General features: G+C 42.7%; 1 protein-coding gene across 1 annotated transcript; it reads right to left on the bottom strand.

Annotated features, from left to right (window-relative positions):
- Positions 1-1,197: 1,197 nt before the first annotated feature.
- LOC120841863 lies at positions 1,198-16,454 on the bottom strand (the record flags this gene model as incomplete). Its single annotated transcript, XM_040212859.3, has 5 exons — positions 16,367-16,454; positions 14,018-14,198; positions 11,100-11,241; positions 3,767-3,823; positions 1,198-1,218 (listed from the first exon to the last, which is right to left on the bottom strand). Coding segments are annotated over exons 1-5 (489 nt in total), but the record flags the coding sequence as incomplete, so codon positions are not given.
- Between the last annotated feature and the right edge of the window lie 1,098 nt (positions 16,455-17,552).

Below are 17,552 nucleotides of genomic sequence, written 5' to 3'. Positions count from 1 at the left end.
CGTGAGAGACCGTTGGTGCACGTCGAGTAGCATCAAGATCAGTAAATCGAGTCCCGAAAACTTGTTGGCTACAAAAGAATTCTTAACTAGGGTCCTTTTTGCATACCGCAGGTTCCCAAACATGACAAGTAGTTGTTCCTTCGGTTGCAGGAACCGAGCTGAAAAAGGTAAACAGCTTTTCCGAATCCCACAAGGAAGAGCAAATCGCAAACGTCGTACAAGTTGGCCCAACCAGATCCACAGCGACGGCTTCGTTCCTACCAGTGTTGGGTAAAGTACATGTAAAAGCTACTCGAAGTAAAGGACAGAGTAGATGAGACATGATGTACTTGAACTAAAGTATTATGTTCATTGGGTGCAACGTACTTGAAGTCAAGTACTATAAATACAATGTACTTTCAAAGTAAAGTACAAGTATTTTAACACAATCTTTCATGATGCCTTTCATTACTCTATATAGTGATTTTTTACCTGGTATGCATTACCGAGGGCCCAGAGGTAATCAGGGGTGCATGGCCAATTTTCAAAAACAGCGGCGAAAATTTGATAAAGTCAAGTGACCATAGAGTAGTGATTTTCAGGAACGGAGCCAAATTCAGAAGTTTCTCTACTGAATTTGGCGCCCCTTGCACTGGATTGTTCCACTCAAGGGGGCTAAATGTACTAGGAGAGAGCATAATGCCAGCCCCGTTACTTCCGCAAGCAATCCTCACATAGAGGCGTGTCCTCTCCTTAATGCAAAAACAGTGAGTGTGCAAGCGCGCTGGTGATAATGAATCATGTGACACCTGAGATTGAAGTGCGAAAATATTAAGGAACTTTCAAGTCGAAAGAAAAGACAAAAGAGAATGTCTCAAAACATTGTGACGTTCTCCTCTGTTGTCATTTACTTCGAATGGAAAATTTAATTGTTCCGCACCACAGTGTCAGGTGTTACATTTTGATTAATTACGCTCTCCTAATATTTTAAACCTCCTCGCTTGCGCTGACCGACCGAGAAGTAGCGAGAGTTGAGAAAGCTACGGGAAAACCACTACCAGAACAAATGGAGCGATGCGTCGTCTGCTCACGTTTCTGGCAAGAGTAGAATATCCCTCCCAGTTTTTCTTCGAAATTGACAAAGCAACATTTCGTGATACAAATTTAACAAACCGAATTCGGGGAACGTACTTTGAAGTCGGGAATTGTACTTTCCTCTGAAACTACCAGAAAAAAATTCTTCAAGTAAAGTACAAGTACATACTCGGAGGATGTATTTCAAGTAAAGTACAAGTTTCCTAAACCTACTTGAAATAGTACTTTAAGTACAATGTACTTGAAGTACTTCCCAACACTGGTTCCTACAGGATCAACGAGGTTGTGTGATGTAGGGCGATGGCAGTGAATTGTAGTTACCAAGCCGGGTTGGATCCTTTGATACCTTCGGGTATACGTAGTTTACTTGATTAAAAATATTTACAATATTCGGCGACCGAGGGGGAGCAGGAGAGGCCTAAGAGGCCAGAACGGCCGATGAACCACTGTTGCTGCTTTTTAGAGCGCAGCTCTTAGACGCCCGTTTCCGGCTTGAGCGGCGTCGGCGTCAACGTCGCCGTCGGCGTAACCGCGCGGTGTATCATGGGTAAATTTCCCCGCTAAATAAAGCGAAACATTTTCCCCGCTAAGACTAGCGGAAAATTTTCCCGGCTAAATCTAGCGGAAAAATTTCCCCATTAAATCTAGCGAAAAAATTTCCCCGCTAAATTTAGCGGAAAAGAATCCCCGCTAAATTTAACAAAAAAATTCCCCGCTATAATAACCGGGAAAAAATCCCCGCTAGATTTAGCGGAAAATTTTTCCCGCTAAATTTAGCGGAAAAATTTCCCCGCTAAATTTGGTGGAAAAGAATTCCTTGCTAGATCTAGTGAAAAAAATTTTTCGCCATTTTAGCGGAAAAATGAAAGCCGTTTACAACTCCCTGTAACGCCGAATTAGATCGCAGCTTTTGAGGAGGAGCAGGGGAAGGTGCGGAGAGGGGGCAATGCCTTTTCTCCTCTCCTCTCCTCTCGAATTAGAGCGCAGTTCTTAGGCGCCTGTTTCCGGCTTGAGTGGAGTCGCCGTCGCCTTCGGCGTAAGCGCGCGTTGCATTAGGGGAAACGTCCCATAATGCAACGCGCGTTGCATTGTGGGATGTTTTTCACTATGACGTCACACATGACGTCACGAGTGACGTCCGAAGGGTCCCACGCGTTGCATTATGGGACGTTACCCATAATGACGTCAACGGGACGTCACGAGAAAGGGGGAGGAGTTGACGAGGAAGAGGAAGGAGGGAGGAGGAGAGGAGGTTCCCTCCATATCCTCCCCTCCTCCTCAAGATCTCCGCTTTAATTCGGCAATGCAGGGAGGTCTAAACGTCTTTCATTTTATTTTTCTATCTGTTTCCAAGCGATCGTCCTCCACTGCGCCGCGTCATCTGCTGCATGATGCCGCTCAGGCACTTCGAGAAAAAATATGTTCTTACGTGGCACACAACTTAGCGCAAATTATTATAAAAAGTGCCTTTATTATGTCGAAAACTATTGTTGTCCCGTACATCCTCAAATTATTGAAGAAAAAACAATTTTCTCAAGTTCTCCATGCATTTGTGACCAGGGTTGGAACCTCCGGGCGTTCGCCGCTGGTTGCTGAAAAAGGGCGTTCTAGATTGCTGTGCTCTGCTCCGAAGAAGCTATATAGTGATCTAGCGTGGAAGCCACAGACTGGGCGCGGTCGCAGACCAGGAAAGACGCTTCTCACAACACCAGCCTATTGCAACCTAAACAGATAATTAAATATATCCTTGCATTATCCCAAATTAACCGGTACATCGCAAAAAAGAACCTTAAATAGTCTTCAAGGGTGCTGGTGGATACAGCGCTATCCAATCAACTGAAAGGCACTAATGGAATCTTTTATCAGGCAAAGTATTGCGCCTGGTTTTGAATAAAACAACAGCGGTACATTCGGATGCCTGGAGCTTTAAAACATATTTTTATCTGTAGAAAGTAAAAATACTGACTTCGTCTAAAAAAAAAAAAAAGAAAAAAGCATCAGCCTCGAGTCATATAGCCTCCACGTGGGGCACATGCAAAAAATAAAGAACAATGACATTTTTTGAATTAACGTCTGCGGCCGGATGTGCTAGTACCCGATACATTTCGAAGAACGGCATAAAATTACCAGCGTAGTTTAACGGAGTAAAGTTTTAAGTTAAATTTGAATGAGTGCCAAGAAATCGCGCAGAGTAAACAATGTACCAGATTGAGTGCAATTAAAAAAAAAGATAAAAATATATAAAGGGAACCAGCGAAGCGCTGTGCGGTGCTCTACTTTATAGTTTTTTTGCAGATCAGCATGAGACGGCGCCTTACATAAAGGTGCGCGTCGAAAACGGATCTTCGTATAAACTGCAGTGCATGTCGAACATTCATGCCATTCTTGGCCACGTCTGGCAACGGTATGGGACCTAAAACTGAGCTCTTAGTTAGACTACTATACAATCTGTTGCAGGTTAAAGAAACCACTCAATATTGGCAGTAAAGCAAACGGAGGAAAGCCGCAGCCCTTGTCTGCAGCGTGGTAAAGTCATGGGAAATTTAATATACCAGTTTGCAAAGATTCCTTTATTTATTAATTAGGTAGTCCAATCTCCCGTCATTGCAGCAAATATACTTCGAAGGTCGGACTGACGAAGACAAGCAATTTTTAGTGGCGTTCATATCTTGACTTGCACGTTCATTTCAACGCACTCCACAGGAGTACCGCCGTTGATTATCTCCATTTTGACATGAAGGTCGCCATTCTGAAAATAAAAATAAAATAATAGAAAGTAAAACACATTTAAATAGATGACTATGTTTTACCCGAGAAGCAAAGCGTTATGCTGCACTATTTCTGTGTAGGGTTATGATATCCATACACTAACCAAAAGACATCTGCCTTTTCCTCTGTATTACCCTGAAGAATCCCCAGGGGGAAAACTTTATTTTTCGATGATCCTTCGTTGATGATGGCATATATCTCGCAAGCCTCACCAACGAAATGGAGTAGTATTACTAATTGGTTTCTCAATTAAGATGGTCTTTTGCCTAGCGTCCAAGAACGCTTAAATTTCACCACTGACTGAGCTGAATTAAGTACAAATCGCTCATTGGCCTTCCTGTTGCGTTGTAGGACAGCATATCTACGTGGGTATATCAGAGAATCAAGGAGAGAGATAGAGAGAGAGGAAATATAATTAAAAAGACATACTAAAAAGAAAAGAAAATCATAAAGGAAATGGCCATGAGTTATGGATAAATAAGTGGTTCCAATGCGTTTAGATGTGAAAAAAAAACAGTTCTCTCCCTCTAAATCTTGGCGATTAGCAAAGCTGGCGTATAGTTTTCTAGGGACTGCGTTGTATTCAGGATTACAAAACTTGAAAAGAGAGGACATTAAAGAGTGAGACAGCGTAAAGAGATCAACTCAGTTGCGGAACAACTGCCCATAGACGCTGTAGTAAAGTGGTTAGTTGGGCGAGTTGGTAATGATTGAACATGGTTACGATTGCCCACAAATAGAAAGGAACATAGAAGAGGGGAGAGCGAAGAGACAAGCGCAAACTCACAATTCGACGTATTGAAGGAAGCAAAAAGAACAGCCCTCGGTATCAGCTGGAGCCGAGGCCACACTCGTACGGGGGCACCCGAGCACGCGGAGGACACACACCATCAACCACACTCAAACGACTGTAGAAAGGCTATTTCCTTGTCGGTTAAAGCCACAGAAGGATGGCTGACACAACGCTCGCCTACGCGGAGTATACTAAAAGCTTAAAAACTTTCGCGAGTGTGTTTTTCGGAGAATCTGCCAATTATCAAGGTCTTTTGTAAAGAAGGTGTACACTAACACGCTTGACAATGCAGAGGTAGGTGACCCCCCACTGTTGAATTTAGAAAAGATTGTGCTCCCTTAACCGGTCATTAATACACCGTCCTGTCTGTCCTACGTAGGATCTGCCACAGAAAAGGGGAATGCTATAAACTACTCTGGTTGAAAGTTAAAGTTAAAGCCTTCTGTGGCTTTAACCGACAAGGAAATAGCCTTTCTACAGTCGTTTGAGTGTGGTTGATGGTGTCTGTCCTCCGCGTGCTCGGGTGCCCCCGTGCGAGTGTGGCCTCGGCTCGAGCTGACACCGACGGCTGTTCTTTTTTCTTCTTCAACACATTGAGTTGTGAGTTTGGGCTTGTCTCTTCACTTTTCCCTCTTCTCTGTTCCTTTCTATTTGTGCGCAATTTTAACCATGTTCAACCATAGACACTGCTTCCAAAAGCAGTAGGCCCTCCCTTTCCCCAAGGTCCGCCTTCTGTCGTTCGAAGCGGCACCGTTTTTGGGACGGCTGTAGTGGGGACTACAGTGTATTCTACGGAATACACAGGTTTTTAAAACACTGCTTCTAGAGAGCGCTTCACCGTACTCTACAAAATGCACAGTTGCGAAATGCAGCCTCTGGATGCCGCTTCACACGGCGAGTGGCGGACTTGAGGGGCAAAGAGAGAGAGAGAGAGAGGGGGGGGGAGAGGTGTACCCTCATCCGCGGGTCTTCCAGAACTGAGTTAATCCAGTAAAGTTGAACCCAGGCGACCTAAAAGGGTACTCAATGAAAATGATGGAAGTACTAAAAAAGAAAAAAAAAAAAAAAACAGAAAAAGAAGAGTTTTTTTTTTCTACATAAAAAGTAGAAACCAAATTTATTTAGATGTTAACAAGCCTATTAGCGAATTTCTGAAACATATAGGATGATTAACATCAATCACTACGTAAAAAATATATCGCACGTCATTTCTTCGGCTCTGCTTGTGAATGATGAAACACACTATGCCATATTAATATGCAGGGTGTCACAAAAGAAAATTTACACGGTCTTTTTTACCGCAAAAATAAACTAGGCATCGCCGAACGCTCATTCTCCGGCCAAAGGTAGCGCCAGAGGTTACAACCAGATGCCAAAGTTTCAGCCCGATCCGATAACTTAATCAAAAGTTGTGATTTTATGAAAATTTCAGTGGGAAAATGGCGGCCGACGGAGTTTTCAAACACATCTGGCTCTATGGCACACCAGAAACCGAAAATGGGCAAAAATGGGCTCCATTTTCCCATTAAAATTTTAAGAAAATCATATAACTTTTGATTAAGTTGTCGGATCAAGCCGAAACTTTGGCATCTGGTGGTGACTTTTAGCTCTGCCTTCGGGCGGGGAATGAGCGTTCGGTGATGCCTAGTTTATTTTTGCGGTAAAAAAGACCGTGTAAATTTTATTTTGTGATACCCTGTAGTTCGTCCACAAAAAATAAAAACAACGGTGCGGTGACAGAGAGAGGAAAAAATGAGAGGAAACACAAGCGCTCAGTGTTGTCTGCTGCTTCTATATGTCGTAAAACTGTTTGCATTGCCCTAAAAACACGCCAAATGAGGATTGTTCTGCTGTCCAGTAATGATTGTGCAGCAATATGGCTGTACATGTTAAACGTATGTCGAGATAAAGTTTCAAAACCTATAAAACAGAGGTGTGATAACTTTGTGTTGCCTGAGATTTGTTCTTGTAGTATGTGCGCGCATGTGTAGAAGTCAGTTGTTTATGTCATCTATCGGATATTTCGCGCTTAATACATTGTTACGTCCTTAGTCAACGAAAACAGGGTGACTTGTATACCACGCAACCGAGCCTCCGCTACTGCACCACCATATGTACGTACTTTTGCGTCATATAACATCATAATTGGCGATCAATGGCTGTAAGCTAACCGCCACAGTAAGCTCAATTCACTATTTGGTACGATGAAGGGTGTATTTTGCTATTGCAAGAGTGCACAGCAAAAAAATCTGTAAAATTGACAAAGCGCTCATTGGCAGTCAAAAGTCAGATAAGGTGTGAGTACTAAATAAAGAAACTGACAAAAACAAGGCTTGGCTGTTGATTTATGTCGGCATATTTCGAAAGCTTGCTGGATTAACTTGTTAAAACAAAATTCAAAATGTTTTCAAAGCTTAAAAACAACCTTTTTTCCCCTTGGGCTTTTAAATTTACGAACATTTTGTATCCCTACTCTAGGGACGCTATATTTGGCGTCGTTCATCGAATCGCATGGTCAGAACTAGCACCAACTATCGCGTGTCTTACTCTAGATTGGACGCCTGTTTATGCACTCAATCAAGATCGTTGTTCAAAATAGAGGATACACAGGAACCAACGTTACTAAGACACTCAGTTGGGAAACTCCCATAGAGACAGCTTTGAAAAAGTGGCCCCAATCTGTCTCCGAGCAGCGAGCTAATGACATTTCTCCCGCAGCGGCCACTCGAGGAACTGCACGCGACTTCTACATTGGAACGTTAAGAACAGATATAGCGGAAGAGGTTACAGGGGTACCACCCCCGTCTCCCCGGCGGACGCGCCGCGTCAAACTACTGAAGTTAAAGTGCACCTAGGTCGGGACGCGCTACCTGAAAGCCCCGCTGAGGGATGGTTTGTATAAAAACAATATTAATTGTGCCGCAAAACCCTGCAAACTAAAGATTTTAAAAACATAACGCGCCCCTCTTTTTGTACTAAACTCCAATAAATTTCATGCAAAAAGAGTCTTTTCCGTTTGTTTTTACGCAAAAACAGGCTTTCAAAAAGCTCAAGGTGACCACAGTACAGACAAACGACCACGAGGGGCGCTGTTGTCGCATTTAGCTTGGTCTCGGTGGACGCCAGCGGCCCAGGTTTCGACGGTGAGTTTCCCAACAGAGTGTTTTAGTAACGTTGACAGGAACGAATTTTGAGCATGTATTGAGAACAACGACTTCCAATATCATTCCTAAAACTCCTCACAGGAGACATTCGTACCTGGTTATCCGCACAAACTGTGGGTAAATAAATTTATAGCCTCTTAAAGCTTACTTTCTATTACTTGGTGACTTTTTGTGTGGCATTCATATCAGCCAATTCCGGAATCCGATTGGTTGCCGGGTGATAATAATATGATAAAGAACGCGACGCACCGCGTTTTTTTTTTTAAGTTTCAGCAAGTACGGAGCTTGGAAAGTCACAGACATCCTAAGAAGCTCGGGGCGTGGCTTACAAGCCCTGCTCACTCTTCACACTTTTTGCTTTCTGATTAGCGTTTCGGCGAATCTTACGGGTTGATACCGCACACTCATTTACTGTGAAGTGATAATAAGATGCTCACGGCTCGACCAGTTCGGCGTTTTTTAAGCTCCTTGTGATTGTGGAGCTTCCACAGTGCAAAGCAAAGCCTTTAAAATCTCGCTCGAGCATGCGCTCAGAAGAGTCCAGCGCGCAACAGATTCATAATCGACTCGGTGCACACTCTAAGAAATGCTTGCGCGTCTATACTTACTCGCAAAACATTCGAAGAGCCAATCATTGCAATCTACGAAATCGGCTCAGCGAATGATGAGGCGGAACATCTGTTTAGACCTCGAAATGAAGTCTGCGCTGTGGTTTTACGCAATGCGAGCATGACGCTTTGCATTGCGTAATGCCACCGCGTAGTCTTAATTTTTAGATTTAAGCAGATGTACCGCCTCATCATTCATTGAGCTGGTTTTCTAGAGCGTAAAGATAGGCTCTTTGAGTGTTTTGCGGGTAAGTAGGCGAGGAGACATTTCTAAGAGTGCATCACTGGCACTCGGGGTACAAAACGAAAAAATACAATATGTCCCCCCCCCCCCCCCCCCCCCCCAAATTTTTTTTTTTTTTTTTTAACGGCAAAAATATACTTCGCATTAACCAACCTTCATTTTCCGCCCAAACGTAGACCTAGCGGTCCGAAAAAGAAGCCAAAGTTTGAACATGAACCGTTATCTCGTTTAAAAGTTCAAAGTGATTTTCTGAAATTTAAAGGGGAGATTGGGGCCAATTTTTTTCCGTTTCAGTGACTGGCGCTATAGAAATCCGCGTAATAATACGTCCATTAGCCGTTAATTTCCCATTGAAAGTTTCAGGGTATCGCTTATCACTTCTGAATGAGATAACGGTTGGTGCAGAAAATATAGCATCTAGATGGGACCTCTACATTTGCGCAAAGAATAAGCTTTCAAACTTGGATTGAGCGCGTTGGTAATAAATTCAAAAATATACGAAAGAGTCAGACGCAGAGGACGGACAGGACAAGCATCTTTTGAAAGATGTTTGTCCTGTCCGTCCTCTTCGTCTGACACTTTCGTACATTTTTGAATGAACTTTCGTTAATGCATAAATTAATTTTGCGGTAAAAAAATGAAAACAATCAATATTTATTTTTTTTGTGGGGCAGGGTGCCCTTTTAAAAATGAATTGTTTTCGTTTTTGTTATTTTACTGCAAAAATATTTCGCCCGTAAAGGGTGTATGAGCAAATGCGGAAAGCAGTTCGTCTGCTTTTTGCGCCGGAGTTGCGGTGACGTCATAAAGACGCCAAGCTCTGATTGGCTGTCATTGAAGAGTAGCGGGTAGACCTCAAGACAACCTGCCTTGAGGTCTACCCACTATCCTTCAATCAGAAGCAATCAGATCTCGGCGTTCTGACGTCACCACAACCCCAGCAAAAGAAGCAGACGAACTTGCTCTCCTCACAGGCTTAGAGACAGTGTTGTGCAACGCGTGGCGTTTGTTGGAAGTGTACTACGCCGTGCATGAGTTAGTCGTGAGTACCGTCTTTCTATCGCGTGAACACGTCCTCCTAATGTAGCCGAACGCGGTAAAACGATACATTTTACATTTTTAATGTTAAGTTGACGTATGTTTTTATAGAATGTGCAGGAGGCGAGACAGAGGAGAACATGCGGGTGCTTCGGAGGAAAGGAGGAGTATCAAAATCGATACCCTTGGGAAAAAAATACCTGCGCGTGACGTCAGCATTAGTGAACCCTTCTCAGGTGGCAAGCACACTGAAGCTCAACGAGATTGGCCCGCCAGGCGGCGCACCCGTCCGTCTTGGCGCTACCGCGTGATGGCGTCGCGCTCAGTGCGAGACGCTGCGAGACGCCCTGGCAGCGATGCTGATTCTCAAGCTAGGCCTCGCGGCCTGGGTCCACTTGTGATGACGTTTAGGGGGGAAAGGCAGAGGCCTTGCCTTATAAGTGATTTTGGGCGAAATGTTGGGGTCAAAACTGGATCGTGCGATCGCAAGAGGCGCTAACTTCGCGTTTCTCTTTGGCTGAAGTGATATGGCTTTGGCAGGCCCTTCTTTAAGAGACCGAGTGAAGAAGAACCCGCTCAGAAAATAAGGAGGAGTCGAACGGCCCGATGGTGTTTGTGCCGGTCAGACATCGATAGCGTAACAGGTTCCTCGGTACAACATCATCGCCCGAAGTAAAAAAAAAAAAGAAATACTTTTTTTTTTATCGCGTAAACCAGATTTTGTTTATTTAAACCAGATTAATTTGATGTATATCGCTGTAGCTATAATATAGTTACTCTTCATCACTACATGCATTTTTATAGATGGCGCCCCAGTGTGAGAGATAACAAAGCGGAAGAAATAATTAGAGCAAATATAAAGTGAACTTTCATTCTTTACTTTTTATTTATCTAAAACCTCTACTACTAGAACACAACAGCCTGTTGTCTTATATTAAAAGACTTATTTTGCTTTCTCTACAGCGTTTTGATTGGCTTGCAGCAGAACATTACGTAACTAATGAACGATGCTGAAGGAAGAAAGGGATGCACAACACTCTAAATCACTCGGAAGAGAACTGCTTTTTGATTGTATTTAGCATGACATAAATCTTCCTTACTGGATGAGCTTTTGACGAAACAAATGCATATAAATGAATCAAACGATAGTCAGAGGGTAAATACACTTCTTTCAGGATTTCGACGAGAAAAAGTTTGAATTATATCACGACAGTAAAAGAAGTATCTGATTTAAATCAGGATGTAAATTATGATTATATATAACGATTTAAATTATCTTCATTTTTATTCTCCACCCTGATCATCGCGAAGCGAGACACATTACATTCTGTGTTACTCCTATCGGAGTTCAGTGCGGCGATTCGTTATTTCGGGATACCGATTGACCGCGCAAAAGTAAGGCAACTCACCCCTAGAAAAAATACGGCAAGATACGGTATCTTGAGAGAAACGCTGGTGTCGTAGCTTCCGGCCGGGATTGGACACGTGTTGTTCCAGGGCGCTCCTATCTCCCTTTCTCTATCTGAAGTGCCACCGCAAAGATCGAACTGGCTGTATGAGGACGAAGAACATTTTGAGTTAAACGAGTGACGATATATTGGCAAATTATATAAAATGCCCCCCCCCCCCCCAAGAAAAAAAAAAGAAGAAAAAACTAATTTATCTTGGGGGACACGCGGTACTTCTTTCCAGCTCAAAAGGACTAAACAGAATATTTTCCAAGAGCCACTGCCAGGATGGGAACAGCACAGAGGTCTTGCGGTTGTGCTACCTCCAGCGGCAGCTCCAAACTTTCGATAACACTTCAACGTCTCGTGGGCTTCGAGCGTGCACCCGCCGCTAAAGCGCAACGGAACGCTGTTATCTATGGGGAGATTAGTGTGGAACATACCTCTGGGGCCCTAAACTCGTCAAAACACAAAGTTGGAGCCGAAAGTTCACGGAGCGCGCCGATTAGACGCTGGCGACAAAAGTGCGAAGTCAATGGGGAATTGTAGTAGACCGTTTCCGCAGCCCACTAAGCACCCGGATGGCGCTCCGTAATCCGCCACACGACCTTGAACTATGCAGATAAGGCTGGCGCCGCGCATGCGCAGCTGCGGCGTTTTCTTCAGGGATAACGTAGCGGAGGAGAAAAACGGTCTACTACAATTCCCCATTGTCGGGATAATTCAATCGGTGCGCTCCGTAAACTACGGCCGCAACTTTGTGTTTGACGAGTTTAGAGCCCCTGGAGAGAAATGTTTTACCCAAAAATATACACATCGGAGACCTCGGTCGCCTAAGGCAGGCACGACTCTAAATCCTTGCAACTCTGGTTACGCTCGCTCGATTTTCTACATGGGCATTCATTATTTCACTATACACAAGAGAACTGACAAACTTGTTACAGCAGGTCTGTGCCTACATTTCGCCAATAACTTCGTTTTCGTTTATTTGGCGACGTGTAATATCATTCGCTTCTTTTTTGCACTAGTGATTTGGTTGTCACATTTTGAACTTCTTTTTCAATTGAAGTGGGTCGTGCCAGACATAGAGGTAAACAGTGTGAGTGGATTAAGGAGTTTGGGCAGAAGAGAAAAATAACATAGTCCCCCACTATGAGTCTCACGACCTCTCTCTGAGGCCTGTTCTTCGTTCTACCTATTTAACCCTAAAGTAATTTACGAAAACACAGTGAGGGCGCAGGCGAGCTGGTGTAAGTTTACAATTTTGTTAAAACACTTACGACCTGAAATTGTTTTTTTGTTTTCTGTTTGTTGTGTGGGTTGGTGAAGACCTTGGTTTCAAAGTGAATATAAGAAGTTTACTGAATAAGCTTATTAGCTAGGTTTGAGACGTCGTTTGAATGACTTCTTTCCCCGTCTTTTCTAGTTTCGGTTTATCAAGATTTGTCACCCAGTTTCAGGTGTTTTAACAAAATGGTAATTTATGAATTAGGTAGGTGGCGCGCTTTAGTGTAAATAAACAGAACAAACGAGAAAAAAATGTAATTCTTATTGAATATCTTCACTACCAGGCCCTTTAAAATATATTGTGCAGCCTTAGACAACGGTTCTTTTTCACATGAAGACAGCGCCAAGCGGTGAAAGCTCGAAGTGCGATTGGCGTCCGGAAGGGGAGTTGCACTACCTCCTCTTCCTCCTCCGCGATTCATCCGAGTCGCATAGGAGGCAGGAGATGTAGTGCAACTCCCCTTCCACACACAAACCGTATTTCGGGCTTTCGCCGCTACGTGAGGAGGGCCTCTGCATGCTGACGACAATTATTTTCAAAAACATTGACTGCGACCATTCTCTTTAAGGTCATATAAAGCTTGACATGCAGTATTGAAAGAGCCATCACTTGACCTTGTTCAGAAAACAGTAAAAAGTCGTTTCAGGGAGTGAAGATCCTATATATTTGATAAAATTTCCATTTAAATTTAGCGCGAAAATAAACTTGGGGCATAGGTCGTATGACGTCCAGTTTTACGTGTAATATCGAGGGGAATCTAAATTGGTGTATATAGGTCTCGTGATGTCAGGTCACAGGACGTCAATTTCGCCGCTAAACTTTGCGGAAATGTCCAAACAGACGAACGGGCAAATTTGAGATTCAGGGATTCGTGAAAAAGCGTTTTATGTTTTATTTGATATATTTATTATATTTTAATACCCTTATGATCCATAGGGAACTACAGAAGAGGAGTGTACACAAAACAACACTTAAAAACTACCACAGTAGGAATAAAAATAATGTAAGCAATTTCTTTTAGAAAATAATTAGTCAGGCGTGTTAGCAAGGGCGGTTTGTGAACGCCTCTATTTAAATAGTTCAATTGACTGTATGTTTACCAGAGGTGTTGAAAGGCGGTTCCAATCTGATGACGTTCTTAGTATGAAGGAGTGGTGTACCCTTATATTTGACATTGAATTAATATTACGGTCCACTTGTGCAGAAATGTATGAGGGGTTAAGAAATAATTTACTTTTTAGTGAAATGCTATTATGACAAATGTTTTAGAAACGTTACAAGCGAGATAATTTTTACGACGTAGTAAAAGGAGAGGAAGGGATAAAGTGGCTTTCATAGACGTGACACTAGCGGTGCGATGATAGTTACAACATATAAAAGGTGCCCCGCGATTTTGCAGAGCTTCGAAGTTAGTCACCAGTGTCATGTGGCCGGGGTGCTAGATTGATGGTGCATGTTCATGTTTTGATAGAACTAGAGTTTTATGTGGAAGTAGTTTTAATGACATCGATGCTGAGGTAAAATTTCAAATACTCAAGCAAGTTTCTCTGAGGTCCGAATTGAGTGCCAAAGTGTGCTGAATGCATCTCACCAGGATCCCAAGTCGTTAATGCAGGGGACTTGACCACCTCCAGCGTTTCTAGTCATGGTGAATCTCAGCGACGGGGAATCGTTGAGGGCTTGAGTCAATTGACCCACGTAGCTAATTATCATCGTTTTGCCGACCGCCGCGTCGGTGATGGTGACGTCATCGACGACCACGACGTGTGTAGCTGCAGCAAAACATTGTAGAATGCACTCGTCAACATAATATTTGTTGTCAAGCTGTATACCATAACATGTAATGATGTTTTTACCACAACAAACGGACTCTCTTCAGAGGAATCGTAGCATGAGGTCCATGTAACTAAAAGCTACTTCATTGAATAACCACCATCCTCCCAAGTACAAATACAATTGTACTGTAGCTGAAAATATTCGTTCTATGTTGGAATCAAACTCGTGCCCGTTACTTGAAAAATGTGTGGATTACAATTACAAATTACCGAGTCTCACATGTAATGAATTACCGTTACGTATTACGTTTGCTGAGAAATAACAGATTACATTACTGGCTACGTTATATATTACTTTCACGTTACTTTCCCCATAATCTTATCAAGAAAACAACAAAACAATTTTTGATGTTTTCAAAAAAATGTTCTGCAAAACCACTTTCCATTTTTCATACGCCCGCATTATGGTACAAACAAACAAAAAGTTTGTTGTTAGTTGTGTATACAGCAGGAGTTTAGTCTGCCAGAACATGGTGACATTGCTACCCACTGTCGAAAAGTAATTTGGCCAGAGAAATACTTGTAAAAGAAGTCCTTGCAAAAAGCACATCTTGTACTTAAGAGAAAGAATGTAGGTGCACTCCGTTCACTTGTAAGCTGAAAAGGCAGCGAAGGCTGCAACGACACCCGCCATCGCGCTAGCTTACGGCAATTGGATATGATCCCTGGAATTCTGCAGACAACGCTAGCAGTGTGCAAGCTCAGCAGCAGCGTATACCTCCGCTAGGAGATCAAGAAGGCAACGCCTACTCGGCGTTGTCTCCGTGATCTTTTATTTTCCTTAAATGTATATAGGCCTTGCACTTTTTTCTAGTAGTTCTAGCGACTGGTCATACAAAAAATAGTGGTTTCATTTCGGTTATTATGCTGCTCACGATGCTTTTTTGTTGTTGTTGAATTTGCTATCTTTATGTTGCTGAATCGACTGCTCATTGTGCACAAGGTTTTCTAATATGTCCATATTTTTTTAAAGTAAGGAGTAATTAAAGTAATCCGTTACGAATATTTGCAACGAAAGTACATTACAAATTACTCCCGCAAAAAAGTAATGGGGCGTAGTAATTACAAAAGTACTTGAAAAAGTAACGAATTACACGAAATCCATTACTAGTAAAGGATTGCTTCCCAAGTCTGGTGAGAATTAAAACCCAATATCATAAAACACGCGAACACAGAAGCAAAAAAGAAAGTATCATGCTCTACAGTCAAGCGTCAACTAAAAGGATTCATAAGTTGACCCGCTATCTAGAAAATTAAAAAAAAAAATGCCCCCCCCCCCCCCCGCCCCCACACACACACACACAAAAAAAAAAAAAAGACTTCCTGAGTTTCGAGGGTTACGATTCAGGTGTCTTCCATCGGCTGCAAAAGTGACTGCCGTGAGGTAGACGTATATTAACACTGTGTAACAAAAGAGCTTTATTAATCGTTATAATTCAGAATGAGGGTGTGCTTGATCTTGCCATCCGAGTTGAAGATACTCCTTTTATATATCTGGATTGCTAAAAGTTAAGTATACTTCTTTCACCGTAAGTGCGAGCGTAGCCGACACTACTGCCCGAGAGATTGAATCATGAAGCTCAGAAAGTGCAACGTCACGGCTCTCGTACTCTGTTTGTAATACGTGTTTTATCATCCGATAAACGAATCAAGCAGAGTGAATGTGCTGACATTGCGCATTTAGTATGCGTGCTCGTGTTTGTATGTTTTCTAGTCCTTGGCTGTGTTTAGACTTGTGTTGAAACAATGTATCAAGGTTCCTATTTGTTGAAGCCGCGTCGGTAACTCCGTGGCCAAGCGCCGGCCGGCAGGTCCCCAGGTGGCGCGTTCGAATCCCGGCCGATGTGCGCGAAATCTGACGGAAGCTTACCGCAGAGAAGGCGCCGAGTAACCTAAACTTCGGTTGCACGTCAAAAGATTCCCATGTTGTCCAAATTAATCCTCAGTTCTCCGCTGGGGCATGCACGATGCCCTTAGCTTGTTTGGCACGTAAAGCCCCGAATTTTCATTTTAGTTGAATAATATGCAAATACTATATTGCATCGCTACATCAACGGCACTCTATAAAAAGGTGAAGAGGTAAGAAGAGTAACTCTAATACTTGCCTGAACAAGACATAATATTTGGTTTCTGCGTTGAAGCGATGGCTGCTGAGATGATGCTGAAAAGTATGGCGGAAGTTAAAGAGAACATTTTGGTATGCCTAGCTGTAGCTGTCTCTAGCTAACTCCCTGTAAACGTGATGCAGTGCTGCTGCTTATATTACACTGACAGGTTTTAAAATATTCCACGTGTCATGGAATTGAGGCACGTGCACCCCGGAAATTACTCATTGGCTTCTGGTTTTACAACCTGCTTCAGAAAACTAGCATTGTCGCTGCATGGACATTGAAAAACATCCTGTCTTTATTTGTAAATGGGCTTTCTTTTGTTTTAATTGCTGCCACTGAAACCCTTCCTGAGGTTAAACTGTTAAACTATATGTTATATTCAACAATGACGGCGACCTTTCTAAACCACGTGATCATGGTTTGCCGGTTTCGCCGAATATTATTTCGTTTGTTCGGTAGTAAAAAGAAAACAGAGAACACGTTGAGTGTTTGATACGTTAATCTTTGTTTTCTTAAAAGTACTACCTGCAGGTTATCTTTTGTGAACGCACCGATGAGTTCATATTAATGTAAATGCAAATTTTGATTTTTAATATTTATAGGGATGTAAAATCAGCAAGGCTTAATCATCCGGCAGACATTGTTTATTAGGAAGTTCGCTCGCTTTCGCCGCGAGCCTCAGCCTGCTTCATTGTGTATATTGACCCTAGTTTAGATCCTGTGGCCGTGCCCAGTTTAAATCATTAGCGATAATAATACAATTGTGTCTGAATAGAAATTAAGGGCGATTTATTACACTGACACCTTTTCAAGGTAAACACCACGGACAGGAGCCTCGACTTGTCGTCAGGGAGCTGATGGATCTCTGGTGTAACGCATTAAAGGAAGCTTCTAGCAGGCAAAGTATTCCACGTGGTAAAAATGAAACCAGAACAGCCGGTGCATTTTGCCGTCTGGGATCTTAAAATTTTTGAAAGCGATAACTTTTAATTTAGTGAATTAAAAAAGTCCAGACTTCCTTCATGTAAGAAAAATAAATAAAACTACAATAGTCTCGTATTCTGAACCCGCCACTTGTGGACTAGATGAAAATAAGAAAACATATGAGTGCGCATGGCCGGAAGTAAAAACGCCTGATTAACTGCAAATGACTTTATGAAAAACACGAGCGCAATTGACA

Source organism: Ixodes scapularis, unplaced genomic scaffold (assembly GCF_016920785.2).
Source record: "Ixodes scapularis isolate PalLabHiFi unplaced genomic scaffold, ASM1692078v2 PGA_scaffold4__175_contigs__length_147842914, whole genome shotgun sequence".
Classification (NCBI taxonomy): domain Eukaryota; kingdom Metazoa; phylum Arthropoda; class Arachnida; order Ixodida; family Ixodidae; genus Ixodes; species Ixodes scapularis.
This window is presented reverse-complemented; position numbering and strand designations above follow the sequence as displayed.